Source organism: Charadrius vociferus, unplaced genomic scaffold, assembly GCF_000708025.1.
Source record: "Charadrius vociferus isolate BGI_N301 unplaced genomic scaffold, ASM70802v2 scaffold385, whole genome shotgun sequence".
NCBI lineage: Eukaryota > Metazoa > Chordata > Aves > Charadriiformes > Charadriidae > Charadrius > Charadrius vociferus.
Window position 1 is genome coordinate 1,688,181 of NW_009648925.1, and position 13,805 is coordinate 1,701,985.

The following is a 13,805-nucleotide window of genomic DNA, read 5'->3' on the forward strand; positions in this document are numbered from 1 at the left end:
CGCAGAGGCCCAAAGGGGTTGGGACGGCACGTCCGGCTGCCCTGCGAGCGGGCTGGGGGTTGAGGAGGATGCCGCACCGGCAAGGGTATGTGTTAAGCTATAAGCCCTTCTGCCCGCTAAGAAACTCTGCTAGCTTAATTATATAGGGTGGACCTTAGAAGCGCTTTTTCCATTGCTCCTGAAGCACGTCGATGCTTTTGCAAGTCTCAGGCAGTATGTAATGGAATTAAACTGCATCCTTTTCTGGCGGTGAGGTGTGCTTGGAGCTCTGAGACACAAAGGGATCAGAAAGTCCAAGTGCTGACAGAAGAAGGGTGATACTCTGGTCTGAGGGGATTTGCGGTGAGTTTCACAGAATCATATAATAGTTTAGGTTGGAAGGAACCTTAAAAATCACCTAGTCCCCCCCCCCCTGCCATGGGCAGGGACACCTCCCACCAGCCCAGGCTGCTCAAAGCCCCATCCAGCCTGGCCTTGAACACGTCCACAGGAGGGGGCATCCACAGCTTCTCTGGGCAACCTGTTCCAGTGCCTCACCACCGTCAGAGTAAAGAATTTCTTCCAAATACCTAATCTAAATCTACCCTCTCTCAGTTTGAAGCCATTACCCTTCATCCTATCACTACGTGCCCTTGTGAAAAGTCCCTCCCCATCTTTCTTGTAGGCCCCCTTCAGATCCTGGAAAGCTGCTATAAGGTCTCCCGGGAGCCTTCTCTTCTCCAGGCTGAATAACCCCAACTCTTTTTTTTTTTTCTTTTTTTTCCTGCCATTGCCTGCAAGAGAACTGGGATTTCACAGCCCCAGAGTTCTTCTGTTGGTGGCTTTGCACAAACAACAACAACAAAAAAGTCACGTTAAGGATATACACAGGTATCCTGGAAAACTTAAGAATATCAGTCAGAGATTCCAGGACCTTGACATGTAAACATTTGTCCTGTATTAGCCCTTTGAGGAATACTGCAGTGTGGTATTAAAGTTGGTGAGTGATGATGGTCGCATCATTGTAAGTTACTGATAAGATTACATGGAGAATCCTTTGCTAATATCAGCTTTTCAAAACTTGTATTCCTGGTGGGGAACACTGACCAACAGCAGGAGGATGGCAGTTGTATAAATTAAAGTTGAACAACGCAAGTGGAAAGAATGTAAGCCTTATGTTTAGAATTTTTTTAGGATGTTTTTGTCCGAGTTTGGTTGGTCTCACTACCTCAGAAGAAATTTACTGTTGTGCACAATAATACAGTTTCTCATACAGATTTTCTGTTGCAAGTGGAAAATTTGTACTTGGAGGCATAGAGCGGAAAATATTATTGAGGCCAGGGTTCTGGTAGCACATTATTTTAAGCTTCTTGCTTATTTATTATTTAATAATGCACAAGGCCATAAATCAGAACAGCACTTTATGAGCTTGAAGCACCTCTCAACTTCTGCCTGAAAGATCTAAAGCAGACTAGAAAACCAGACAAATACCAGAGATGAGACCATAAAATGCAATGGGGGAGGTGGACCTCTTCAGTCCTCAAAAGTGCTGATCCAGGTATGTTGGGCATCACTTTGATGCTCCCCTCTGCCTTTCTTCCCTCAAACTTTTAGTGATCAGTGTTAATTTTAGGTTGAGGCCCTTTAAGGTCATTCAAGCCAGTATGAGAGTGTTAAAACAACAAAACAAACACAATACCGCTCTTGGTACTAACAATTCAAGTTTGGAACTGCTGAATCTTAAAATGCTGCCATAGTGTGGATCATACAATCAACCTGTTGTCCAAGCAGCTCATCAGCCTTTGTGCCACTGCTCCAGGAGCAGGAAGGTGCCTGACAGGAGCCTGGCAGGAGCAGTCTATATTGTCTTGCTTGAGCGAGTTCAACTGTGCATTGATGTTAATGTGGCACCACATTGAGCTGCACACCCACCTTCCTGTTTGTGAAGAACAAATACAAAATGAAGGCTTTTCAACCCCCTTCTTGAGGGTTGAAAAACCCAGCACGTCTTTTGAACTCAGTGCTTTTTCCAAAAGTATCTTGTCTTTTTCTCCGTGCAGTTCTCTGGTTCATAGGAAAGCCAAGGGCTACGTGCTATATTTATGAAGATAATTTGTTGTGGATGGACTGTGTCTGGTGTCCTTATTGTGTAATATTTGCACTTGTCATTAGAGAAGTTTATGTTCTGATAACTGTGCTTACTTAACACAGGATACCCGCGGCCTTTTGGGTTTACAGATATCTTCACTAAACAAATAATCCAGATGATGCTATCCAAACAAAAGATTCAAATGCCAGTTTTCTTATCCCTCATATTAATATTTAAAAATTAAAAATGAATCTGGAAGTTAACAACCCAAACACTCAGGAGAGATTGGAAGAACATCTCTGCAGAAATCGGTTTGGACAGTGGAGTTATCAGAAGAACCTTCTCTCCTTCTCTGTGCTGGGGGATGTGAAGGAAGACAGAGATGTTTTACACAGTCCTGAAAGCCAAATGTACCCAATAAGCCCTAGAACAGATGAACATGCCCAGAATGCTAGGGCTTGCAGTGGGAGCAAGGTTTCCTGGAATCACTCTGTACTTCAGTAGGAAAAAACCTAACTCTCCCTCCTGAATGTTTTTTGGCAGTTTTAGGCAACAGATGTTGCCCGTGCAAGGGAAGACGTTTTGATCGTTGTGTTGTTGTGATTCTCCCCCAGGTGCTGAGGAATTTTAGTACCGTTCGGAATCCATTTCTGCCCTAACATGGACATGGTTCAATCGGCTTCCACAGAAATCACAATCGCAAAGAAATCCTTCAAGAAAATACCCAGTGTCCTTCTGGGCAGCCTAGTGGAGGAACCTAAAAAAAGACATGCTGTCCCCAATCACCTGCTGGAATCAAGTAAGTTTCTGCTTTCTGACTGTTCCCCAATCTTGGAGCAATCCTAGGAGACATCTTGCTTTTTTTTTTTTTTTTTCCTTTTTTTTCCCCACAACTGACAGGCAAAACGCCCATCCTGTCGCTTATTGCATCTTCTGTGAGCCCAAATCAGAGAAGAGGTAGTCAGGAAAGACATAGTGGCTATACTGATCCTGGCTGACCCTAAAGTTTTGGTGTGGCTCATTGAAGCCATGATGCTAAGAGATACACTGGTGACAGGATCATGGCTCTGCTGGGGTAGTAGCTGCTGCCTTAACTTTCCATTTAAAGAGTCATGCTTGCTTAACAGGAGAAATCACCTCTGTCTCATTTTTTTCACTATACTACTTTGGGTGCTACATAAATATACTTAATTAATGTAAGTAATAATCTTCATGTGTGTTTCACCAGGTCCCTTTTTCTCCCTGTTTTATTATCTATCTATGTAGAGATTTATTCCGAACTTCAGAGGAGCAAGGTTATACAGGCTGAGCCTGCTGTGCTGCACTATGGAGGGTATGAAGTTGGAAAACATCACCAACAGACACTGGTAAGTGTCAGAGCGGGGATCCTCTTGGGGCCTGTAAAAGTATAACAGAAGCTGAGTGTACAGCTTGTGGTCATGAGGCCTTTTGCTCTATGGAGTGCTCTAAAAAGCAGCACTTAAAATCAGTTGCCCTGCGGTAACAAAACAGACAAGTATCATGCTGTGTGCATCACTGTCCTTTACAATCTCTGTTTTACCTTTCTGTTTCCCATGTCTGCAAGCAGTGTTAGTGATACGTGACTTGCACGTCATGAATGAAGGATTCATGCTTTTTCAGACTGTTTTCAAAATGTACTTGGACTCTCACTGTCTGCAAACCTGTTCACTGGTGGGAAAAGTTTGAAAGCACCTCTGGCCTTCTGCCAAGAGCAATTTAATCTAAGGAAAGAAACTAGGTGCATAGGTTTGATTACCTTTCCTCGTGAATAGTTTGGGTATTTCCTTTTCTTCTCTCTGCTTTCCCTTTGTCTGCCTTCTTTATTCATGTGGTAAATGTTTTGAGGCAGAGGTTGGGTGATTATGGGGAACTAGGTTCTCCAGATGTAATGAGAGTAAACAAGATTCAGGAGGCTTTACAGGCTGAACTGTCACCATCCAAAGGTTTGTTGCTTTGTGATCCAAAACAAAACCATGGAATATTACATCATTTCTGTTGTTTCAGACCTCTGTAAAAGCAAAGTCAATAGGTTGTTTCATTTTTTGTTCCTTTTGCACATAAGGAAAACAGGACCAGAATTTGATTCAACAGTAGCGTCTTCTTTAGCAAGACTAACTGTTATTCCTAGGTAAGAAATTGTGACTTGGTTGCAAAGAATAAAAATGCAGGATGCAAGGTGTACTTAATTTTCTTTTAAATTCAGAGCATATTCAGAATTGTTTCTGCTAAAGTAAAAATTGCTACTTCCTTGTTTAATACAGCTTCTTTGCTATGGACGGTCTAACAAAAAGTAGAGTTAGCATTCTCAGCTGACCTCTTACATTGTAAAGTGTTTTGCGGTTTTGGTTTTCTTTTGTTCTACAGAAGCTGATAAATATTTCTGGTGATGTAATAAACCTTCACATAATACCACCCCAGACAAAGTATTTTCAGATCAAATACAACAAAACAGTAAGTGTCAGAAAGCCTTCACACTGGTCTTTGCATGCCACACTAGTTTTGTGTCATATAAGCAGCTTTTACATGCCTTTGATCTTATTTTGGGTCGTTTTCTAGCACCGGCTTGTCCCTGGCTTGTCATATGCAGTTACTGTTGATTTTTGTCCTGATGAGTGGCGATATTACTATGACTGCATCCGAATTCACTGTCAGGTGAGGATTTAATTTAAAATATATTTACGGTTGTAACGGAATGAAACAACTATTACTACATGATGATAATGTAAAGGTACGGTTAATCTAGGGCCACATGGCTTTATTCCCAGTAAGTCTGGATTGGAGTATTTAATTTTAAGCATTTAAAATTTTTCTCCCTGTAAACATACCGGAGCTGTGTGTAGAATATCTTCCTTATTCTGTTATTACTTGCCAGTAGAGCAGTCTTTGTGCCACACTGATGTAATGTCTTAGCTGAGGAATCTTGGAGGTGTTCTAGATAGTTGCTAAAAGTATGGAAAGACAGATGGATACTGAAAGCAGGTGGAATATCAGTATCCTGAGGTGCAACACAGTGATGCTCTTGAAGATGTTTTATGCCCACTTACTGGCCAACTACTACAGAAACTTTTTCTTTCCATAACATTTATTCATTGTAAGAAATAAATATTTACACACACACCCCCTTTTTTTTTTTCAGGGGGAAGATACATTAGTTGTTCCTGTGCATGCTTACCCTACTGTGAATGTTGTAGAATTTCCATCATTTATAAATCTGTCTGATGTATCAGTTGGTAAGAGGTGAGTTAAGGACAGACATTGGTCCACATTTTGTGAGACATGCACAAAAGCTGAAAAAATTTATTTTCCCCTATTTGTACAACTTAACATCTTGGAAGCTTTAAGGAAGTCAGCTACCATCTGGCCTGCAAAATAATTCCATATATGAACTGTTGCAAGCACACAGTGCACATTCACTTGAAAGTAAATGCTGTGCAAACTAAACATATACATAGATGGAACTGGGGTTTCAGTTAGTCTAAATCGATGCTGGCTCATGTTAGTCATCATATGGTGAAGTGACATGGCTGTTGTTCATAATCTGTACGTTCCTAAGTGCTATGTCTTTCAGTGTTAATAAGTCCTAAGTGAATGGATCTTCCTTTCAAGATGAAGCGTTCTGAAAATGAAGGCATGAGCTAGTAATGGCAGGTGTGATAGTAAATAGCTAACCTCAGCCCAGAGATTGATAAGTCATTATATTTGCTTCTTCTTTTTAAAAATATTTAAAGTGGGTTTCTGATGTGGAGCTCTAAATGGCATAGACTTTATCTTACTCTGTTGCATAGATGTGACACTGACTGTTCTTATGACGTAATTGATAACAATTGCTAATAGGAACCGGGAAGGGGAAAAGGAGAAGGGAGATCGTGTTAATTAGGGTCTAGTTCTGTAGTATATTGACTATACTAGTTGTAATTATGGTGATTTGTGTTAGTGTAAAGATTTGAGTGAATTTTAGGAACTGAAGGTCTTAGCAGTTAGGTTTTGTCTTAACCTGTGAGTTGGAAGTAACTCATGAATGTTACTGAAGCACAGAAATATGAATAGGCAAGGCACATACAAGGAAAATGGAAAAATTAAAAATGAATCCAGCATTATAGAATGAACATTTCTGTCTTTTTATGTGTTTTTCTAATCTCCCTTAATCTGTTAAACTGTAGAGAATCCATCAGAAGTGATGTTACAGCTTTCTCACAGGACTGAACATAACTCCTGACTTTCTGGGTGCCTCTAGGCATGATGTGATTCTGTGTATTTGCTCCATTTTTATAACAAGTGCTGAAGTTTACAGAGTTTTCATACTCTCACAATACAGAAAAGAGATTAGAGAGAGTACAAGATACAATTTTAAATAATGGGAAAATTTTTCAACATGACAGGGGTGCTCAGAGATGCCCCTGAGGGAATTTGGAAGAGCTCCTGAAGAGAAAACTGATGGTTTCAAACCTTATTTTTTACCAATATTCTTCATCGTTAGGTTATTAAAAACTTTCCTAAAAATGAAAGCTCTCTGAGATACTTGATACTGTACAGAACCCAAGGGAATATGGGCTTAATCCATAGCCCACTGAGGTCAGTGGAAAAACTGCATTTTACTTCCATAAGTGTAGAATAAGACCTATATTCTACCACCCAGCTTTCTGCTTAAGTACTGAAAGCCCATCAGGCAACAGGTGGCATAACTGTCTTGTATTTAAGGCACTTTGGTTACTGTACAAGCTGCACTACACCTTAAAACAAATTGCCTCCCCAGTCTGCTGTTACATCTTCTTCATGAACAGGTCATATAAAGGCAGAGAAAAAAGGACTTTGCTATTATTGTTTATTTCCTTAGGGATTTCAAAATGTGCTTTCCAAAGGAACACTGTGTATAACATGCATTCTTTGCTAATCGGCAGGATAGGATTTCAGTCAGACAGTTTACAAAAACCAGAAATAAGCCTGGGTAAATTGGTCTTGATTTGTAGGATGATGGATGGTGTTACACCAATGCTTTTGTGTTTCAATTTGATACGTAAAAATAGATGCCTGCAAAAGCAAGACAGCTCTAAAAGATGCATGCTAATACCCCTCACACAATTAGTGTGAGACATAAAGGGCTTTTATGAAAATCAGGCCATGGAATCATTATTTCTACGGTGGTTAAAGTCCAGTCATTCTGATGTGTTGGAGTTTTCAACACTTTTGAAGTCTGCACAGTCTTTTCTCATAGTCTTCCACAAGGAGGGCTGTGGGAGAAGGCTGATTTCTGGTTCTATACTTATGGTTGATCCAGTTTGGATTGTTTGTACATACTAGATATTGCAGTTTGTAAGAATTTGAGGATACGCATAAATAACTTTTAAAAAGTAAACTTTATAATTTTTTCTGTAATCAGATTCTGTATGGGTAGGAGAAAGTAAGTCAAGATGTAAAATATCCAGCATTCAAATCAAGATTTAGTTCTGACTTCCTCACCAAGTGAAAGAGCTGAAGTATTTTGCTATTTTGGAACAGTGATGAATGACTGTTTTCACATAAATAAGTAACCTGTCCCTCTGAACATGGATAAATTCAGTGCATGTTGTGTATAATATAATTTTCCAGCTTGTAATTGATGATCAACTGTACTTTCATTAATTTCATTCTTCCTTTCTCTCTTTTCAGTAAGGAGTATGTTATCCCGTTGCAGTGCAGCTGTCCAATAGATTTTGAATTCCACATTGATTTTATTCAGCCTCACAGAGCCTTCACTGTCCAGCCAATGTTTGGTAGATTGAACTTACTTAAAATTCTAAATGTTAGATCTGTATTCATTTGATGTAGTTACTTGTGACAGTGTATTCAGTGCTATACAGAAAAAGCCTTTGCCTCAGAGTGTTTCCAGGTAAATGTAGGCTGATAAATATTAGTCATATGCAGCCTCCTGTCAAATAGCTCTCTGTGGCTGGTAGATTTCTTTTGTCAATGCCCAGCTACAGACCTCTGGCAAAATATGGGACGTCCCAAACGGTCCATCTGGCCTTTGTCTTCTGTCTTTGCTGGTGTGGCCTTTGGAAAGGAGAGAGGGAGGAAGCCCGTCATTTATGTCTTTATCACACCTTTCCCCAAGGACTGTCTGGCTCCTGCCCCATTAAAGGAACAGGTATCTGTCTTTGTGGAATAGGTATGCATCATGTTACTTAATTGGGGGCACAGAGGAAATAAAAGGTGACCTCTGCTCTAGTAACCATATCCCTGTACCAGTTTTTCCCTAGTGGTCTGGAGGAATTCGATAAAATTGTGTCTGTTGCTTCAGGAGCCATTGCAGTGATGAGCACAAAGCACACTGCTGCAGGTGTTTCATGGGATGACAGTGGATATTAGATTCAGCCTAGGCCTCTGTGTGTGGGCTTTACCAGAGGCAGGGACTTTTGGCTACAGTATGCTCAGCTATTTTCATGCCTAATGCTGGAGAGGGCTCTGTCTTGAGGCAGGCATAACTATTTGCAGGTCAGTTGCTTTCATTGTTATGTTTGCCAGGTGCCGGCAGAGGCGTGTAAGTGCCAGGTGTTGTGACAAAAATGTGTAAGTGAATGAGACCTGGCTGGGTAATTCACTTAGGCAGTCTGGTCAATTCCATGAAAACACATAAAGATCTAAATAAATAAAAACCTTCATAAATATGGTGCTTAGTGCCATTTGTGACAGTGGAATTTAAACTTTGATTATTTATACATTTCAATAAAATTTGCTGTTGGTCCTGTATGTCCAATGATATGAATTTGCCCTGTCTTAGATGGATTTTCATTCTCCAGAGGTAGTAGTTGGATTCTATCGGATGTGTGGTTCACAAAGATGAACTATGCTTCTGCCTTGTTTTGGGTCATTCTTTCAGGATAATATTCTTTGTTACTTTATGGTTAAAGAAGTTTTGCTATATCAAGGGAGGAAAGGAACAATATTACAATTGAGTAAAATTAGCGAGAAGTAAAATTCATCAGGAAGTTTTTGGGTTTTTGCATGGTCGTAGACACAGTGGCAGGAACTAATTTATGCTTTCTAAGTTGGCTTAGTTCTTGGGAGAAAGGGGAACAAAAATATCCCAGAAAAAACATCAACCCAAGAAAAGTTAAGTGAGAAACTTTGGTAGCTAGAAACTCTGGTAGCTAGAAACTCTGAAGTGCTGAGGGCCATCTGAAAAGCACTAAAGTTTCAGCTTCTACTCAAGCCATTGTGCTCCGAGATCAGTAATGATGAAATACTGAAATTCCACACACACACACAAAAAACCCCAACAATGAAACTAACTGGTGTTTAAAACTACATGATGCAGAAAACAAGGCAATGGTCACTTTACAGAGATGTGATATTGTTATTTCTGATGAGCTGAATAAACTCCTTGTTGCAGAAATGGTGAGGAGCATCAAGGCCTGTATCCTGGGATTGCACTGAATGTTTAGGGATATGAAGGCTGGTTAAAGTGGTTGAGAAAATAATGGGATAGGTAATAAGGAAATAAGATCAAGTAGAGACACACAGAAGCACAGAAGCACAGAATGGTCAGGGTTGGAAGGGACCTCTGGAGATCGTCTAGTCCAACCCCCCTGCCAGAGCAGGGTCACCTACAACAGGTTGCACAGGACGGCGTCCAGGCGGGTTTTGAATGTCTCCAGAGTGGGAGACTCCACCACCTCTCTGGGCAGTCTGTGCCAGTGCTCCACTACCCTCAAAGTAAAGAAGTTCCTCCTCATGTTAAGATGGAACTTCCTATGTTCAAGCTTGGGCCCATTACCCCTCGTCCTATCACTGAGCACCACTGAAAAAAGACTGCTCCCATCCCCCTGGCATCCTCCCTTTAAATATTTGTAAGCATTAATGCATCAAATCCAGATGGAAGATCACAAAGGAATATGTTTGTAATGCTTTGCTCATGAAAGCAGGAAGTACCAGAGACTTAAGACTGGCAGATGCAAGTGAAGAATTTCTACTGATAAACAGGCAATCATTTTCACAACAGTAGGAAATATTATAGTCTTACTGTCAAATCTCTCTGCTATTGCAAAATATCTGCCATTATCTGGCAATGGATAGTTCTTGAAAGACACTTTGTGACCTGAAATATTTTCCAGGCCTAGTACCATCCATTCAAACGTTAATATGGTTTAAAAAATATGTAGTCCAGAATCAATTTCAGCATACTTACATGGGCTCACGTTAGATGGACTCTTACTGATTTTCTCCTCTCATCACAGGAATCATTCCAGGCAATGGGAAAGTGGAAGTAACTGTGAAATATTCTCCACTTGAGTATGGAACAGCACAAATGACAATGCAGTTACAGATTTCACAGTTTCACTCAAAACCCTATGTATGTGTATTCACAGGAACATCAACACCACATCTGGGTTTAATGTATGTGTGGCTGACTGATCTTTGAGTATTTTTGCTCTGTGCTAAAAAATACCTGTGTAATAGGATTTCATGCCATTTTGCTGTAACCATTTTAAGCATTTGTATCTACAGAGACTTAAAATGCAGTAATGTAATTCAACTGTTAGTGCATGTACCTGCTCTCTTATGTCATTTGCTCAGAATGCCCCTAATCTGTATGAAGTGAAACTCTACCCAAATGAAAATAATTATGAAAATGAAAATACTTATCCTTAAAGAAGTGTTGAGCATCCTCAGCTTCTGTTATGCCTGCTCTATGTTATTCGTATTGCTGAGGCCTTGCAAGATACAGAGTTTTTTGAGCAATAAGGTCTTTTGGGCTGTACTTAATTTTTTGTGAACTCTGAAGATTAGAAAGTTTGGTTCCAGTTACAATGTGGTAGAGAAAATTCCAGTCTCCTTGTATATCTAAAGGGGATGTAAATGCATGTACTAGGCTAATATGCCATTTACAGAGTACTTATAAGAGCAATATCTGTCCTTCCAACACCTAGAAAAGAACATTTTGACAAACAACGAAGTCGTCCAGAGAAAAAAGCTGTGTCTGCAGGAAAATCTGTGGTATGGAGAAGAGACCACTTCAGCCAACCACAATCAAGGCCTATTCAAACAGTAAAGGTGTGAAGAGATAATAATCACAAGTACTTTTCTGGGCTGAAAATCTTTCTTGTTTATATTTCTTCCTATTAATTTATATCTCATAGGAAATTGAATACCAGAACCTCAGATTCCCCACAGACTTGTCAAATCCATATGCTGTAGCTACTGTTTTGAATCAGGAACCAGGCAAATTGAAGATTAAGGACTTGAAAGAAGGTAATGTAATTAAGCAGCATAAACTTGGTTTTAGCATTATTTGTATGTTTCTGATGAGAAACTCGGCTTCAGAATTGCTGAGGTGATGTGATTGTAGTTTCTGTAAGAAATCTCACCTTAGCTTTATGTATTAATGAGTTGTTATCATAATGGGTGGATTTTGCAATTAAAAATTCAATCTAGTTTGAGGTGTGATATGGCTTTCTGATATTCCTGCAGCCCTTTGCCAAGGCAGTGAAGGGATAAAAACAAGAGAGATTAAGGAAGCCATATTTCAACTAAAGGTCAAACAAAACATTCAGAAAGAGGAAGCAAATAATCTGAAGTGGTAAGTGTTAGTTAACCACAGTAACAACACTGTGGTTTGCTTAACTAAGGCCTGTATGGATGATGTATGCGATATCCACTAGTGCATAATGCTGCCATTTCATGTCCTGGTGGGTTTGTTTTACAGCTAAGTTTCTGTTGCCTTACTTTCATTTTTTTTCTCTCCTGCCTAACAGCAGTGTCAGTAGTAATCCGTAGTAGTACCCAATGAGGCCTTTGATTGTGTTATGGTTGCATTCAGAAAGAAACCTGCTGAAAACCTTGTTCACCTGCCCTTGTTCTCACGTGTCTCATCTTGTGCCCTTAAGGGCAAAGGAAGCTTTTGTTATGGTTGTCAATAAATCAAGGCTAAAATGTATAATGGAGTGAACAGAATTGTACACAAATTGCAAAAGGTGTAAAGCAGAACATATAGTCGTGTGTGTAAGGACACCGTGGTTTCATTTGCAATCCACAGATCTGCTCTTATGCTGAATGTTATGGACCCCTAAACACCTTAGGAAGAGGAGAATAAGTCTGTTAGCCCTTAAGTAAAGCAAACTATGCATTAATTAAAGCATTTTTCATGCCTCCACTGTAAATGCAGGCAAGTTCATAAAGGCAAAGATCCAATCTCCATGGAATTTAAAAAAGAGATTATTGAAAACCGACAGAGGGAAGAAGAGCAATACAAGGTTAGTCTTTGCTGGTTTTGCTATAAATTTAAAATCAAACTTACACTTTCAGATTATGCAGTGCAGTAGTGAATTGTGTCAAGCTCTCTACATCTTCAGTTTTTCTTCATAAATCAATGCAAGCTTGTAGCAGCTCTACTTCTTGCTGCAGTTATATCTGTATTATGCCTATGTATCACTGTTTCTGAGGTGTTTTTATCTTGGAGGTAGACAGAGAGGATGATAAGTTATTAATGGAAATGTAATTAGGTATTTGCCCAACCTAGCAGATTTGCACCCAGCCACATCACAGTGCAACATTGCAGCGTAATCCTGTCAGCACCGTGGCCGTATCCAACCTTCTGTTTATATTGTACCTCTCTGAAGAGCTGAATGGCTCACAGTCAAAGTGTTAAACCCAGTCAGTACTCTTATGCAGAGCCATGGGGAGATAATTCATCAGGTTGTTCTTCTACACCTTCAGCCTCCCTCTTTTTGGTTTCTTCCAGTCACCCCAGACTGCAGGTCACCTTCCATGGAGGTGACAGCAGCAATACTTGGTTGCAGAAAATATTTGTCCCCATGTGGCAGAGCCCTCAGGGGCAGTGGGGCTTGTCCCTCTTATCCTGCCTCCTGGGTACTCAAGTAGCTTCAGGCGTCCCACTGACTTCCAAGGAGATGTTTGTGGGAGTAAAATTATTTATAGCTATGGTAAAGGCTTAATTTATACACTGAATTAGGCACTGTGGATTAATTAAAACATTGTATTTAATGCTAACAAAGGAGGAAGTTAGCAAAAAGAGGATCTAAATTGTAAGATTGTTGTATCACTGAATTAGATGTATGTTAACTTTGTTTAGAGACATTTATTTACTTACCTGTAGCCCATAGGGGCATGGAGATCTCTGGCTGGTTTCACAGTTGCCCCCATAAGTTCCTAACATAGGCATATTTTTGCTCATGCTGTCAGTTTGTTCACCTTTGGTGACATTAGGCCTCACAGGGTATTTACTGTCTCTCCGTCATTTGCTCAGGTGGCCACTATGTTATACAGACTGGGAGTGGCTGTCCTGGAGGCCTTTAACTGGTCTATCTTCCATTGTACTAACTAAAACCTCAGTCCATGAAAATAATGGGAATTTCACTCTGCAAAATAACCACAAGGTCTTTGTTTAAGAAATATGGTATCCTGGAAATGAAACAATAGGTAAGTGGGACTGAGATGGAAGAGGCACAATGAAAAGAAGCACTGGTATTCATCCAGCATGTCTGAACACTTTGAGAGGGTCTCAAAGAAGTGAAGTGATATCAGTAGTAAACTGTTTGACACATGAAGAATTTAAAGAGCTGGTACCGTTGGAAACCATGACACATGGTTCACAGAACATGGAAAGCTGCAGGAAATTCCTGTAGCACTGTCATCTGGGAAGATGTGTTTGGGTACTAACTTATGATGTTGGCTCTATAGCTCCTCTCTGGCAGATTCTGGCTATGCAAAGGAAACTGTT

The 13,805-nt window shown here is 40.1% G+C and overlaps 1 protein-coding gene across 1 annotated transcript in view; it reads left to right on the forward strand.

The window, feature by feature from the left end:
• The first annotated feature begins 2,728 nt into the window (after positions 1-2,728).
• CFAP221 (cilia and flagella associated protein 221) overlaps positions 2,729-13,805 on the forward strand; it is a 23,936-nt gene continuing 12,859 nt past the window's right edge. The window contains exons 1-11 of the mRNA XM_009887304.1: positions 2,729-2,867; positions 3,335-3,435; positions 4,454-4,540; positions 4,646-4,741; positions 5,226-5,326; positions 7,736-7,839; positions 10,303-10,462; positions 10,996-11,119; positions 11,206-11,317; positions 11,537-11,645; positions 12,231-12,318. Of these exons, the coding sequence (XP_009885606.1) occupies positions 2,729-2,867; positions 3,335-3,435; positions 4,454-4,540; positions 4,646-4,741; positions 5,226-5,326; positions 7,736-7,839; positions 10,303-10,462; positions 10,996-11,119; positions 11,206-11,317; positions 11,537-11,645; positions 12,231-12,318 (1,221 nt within the window). The remainder of the gene's footprint in view (positions 2,868-3,334; positions 3,436-4,453; positions 4,541-4,645; positions 4,742-5,225; positions 5,327-7,735; positions 7,840-10,302; positions 10,463-10,995; positions 11,120-11,205; positions 11,318-11,536; positions 11,646-12,230; positions 12,319-13,805) is intronic.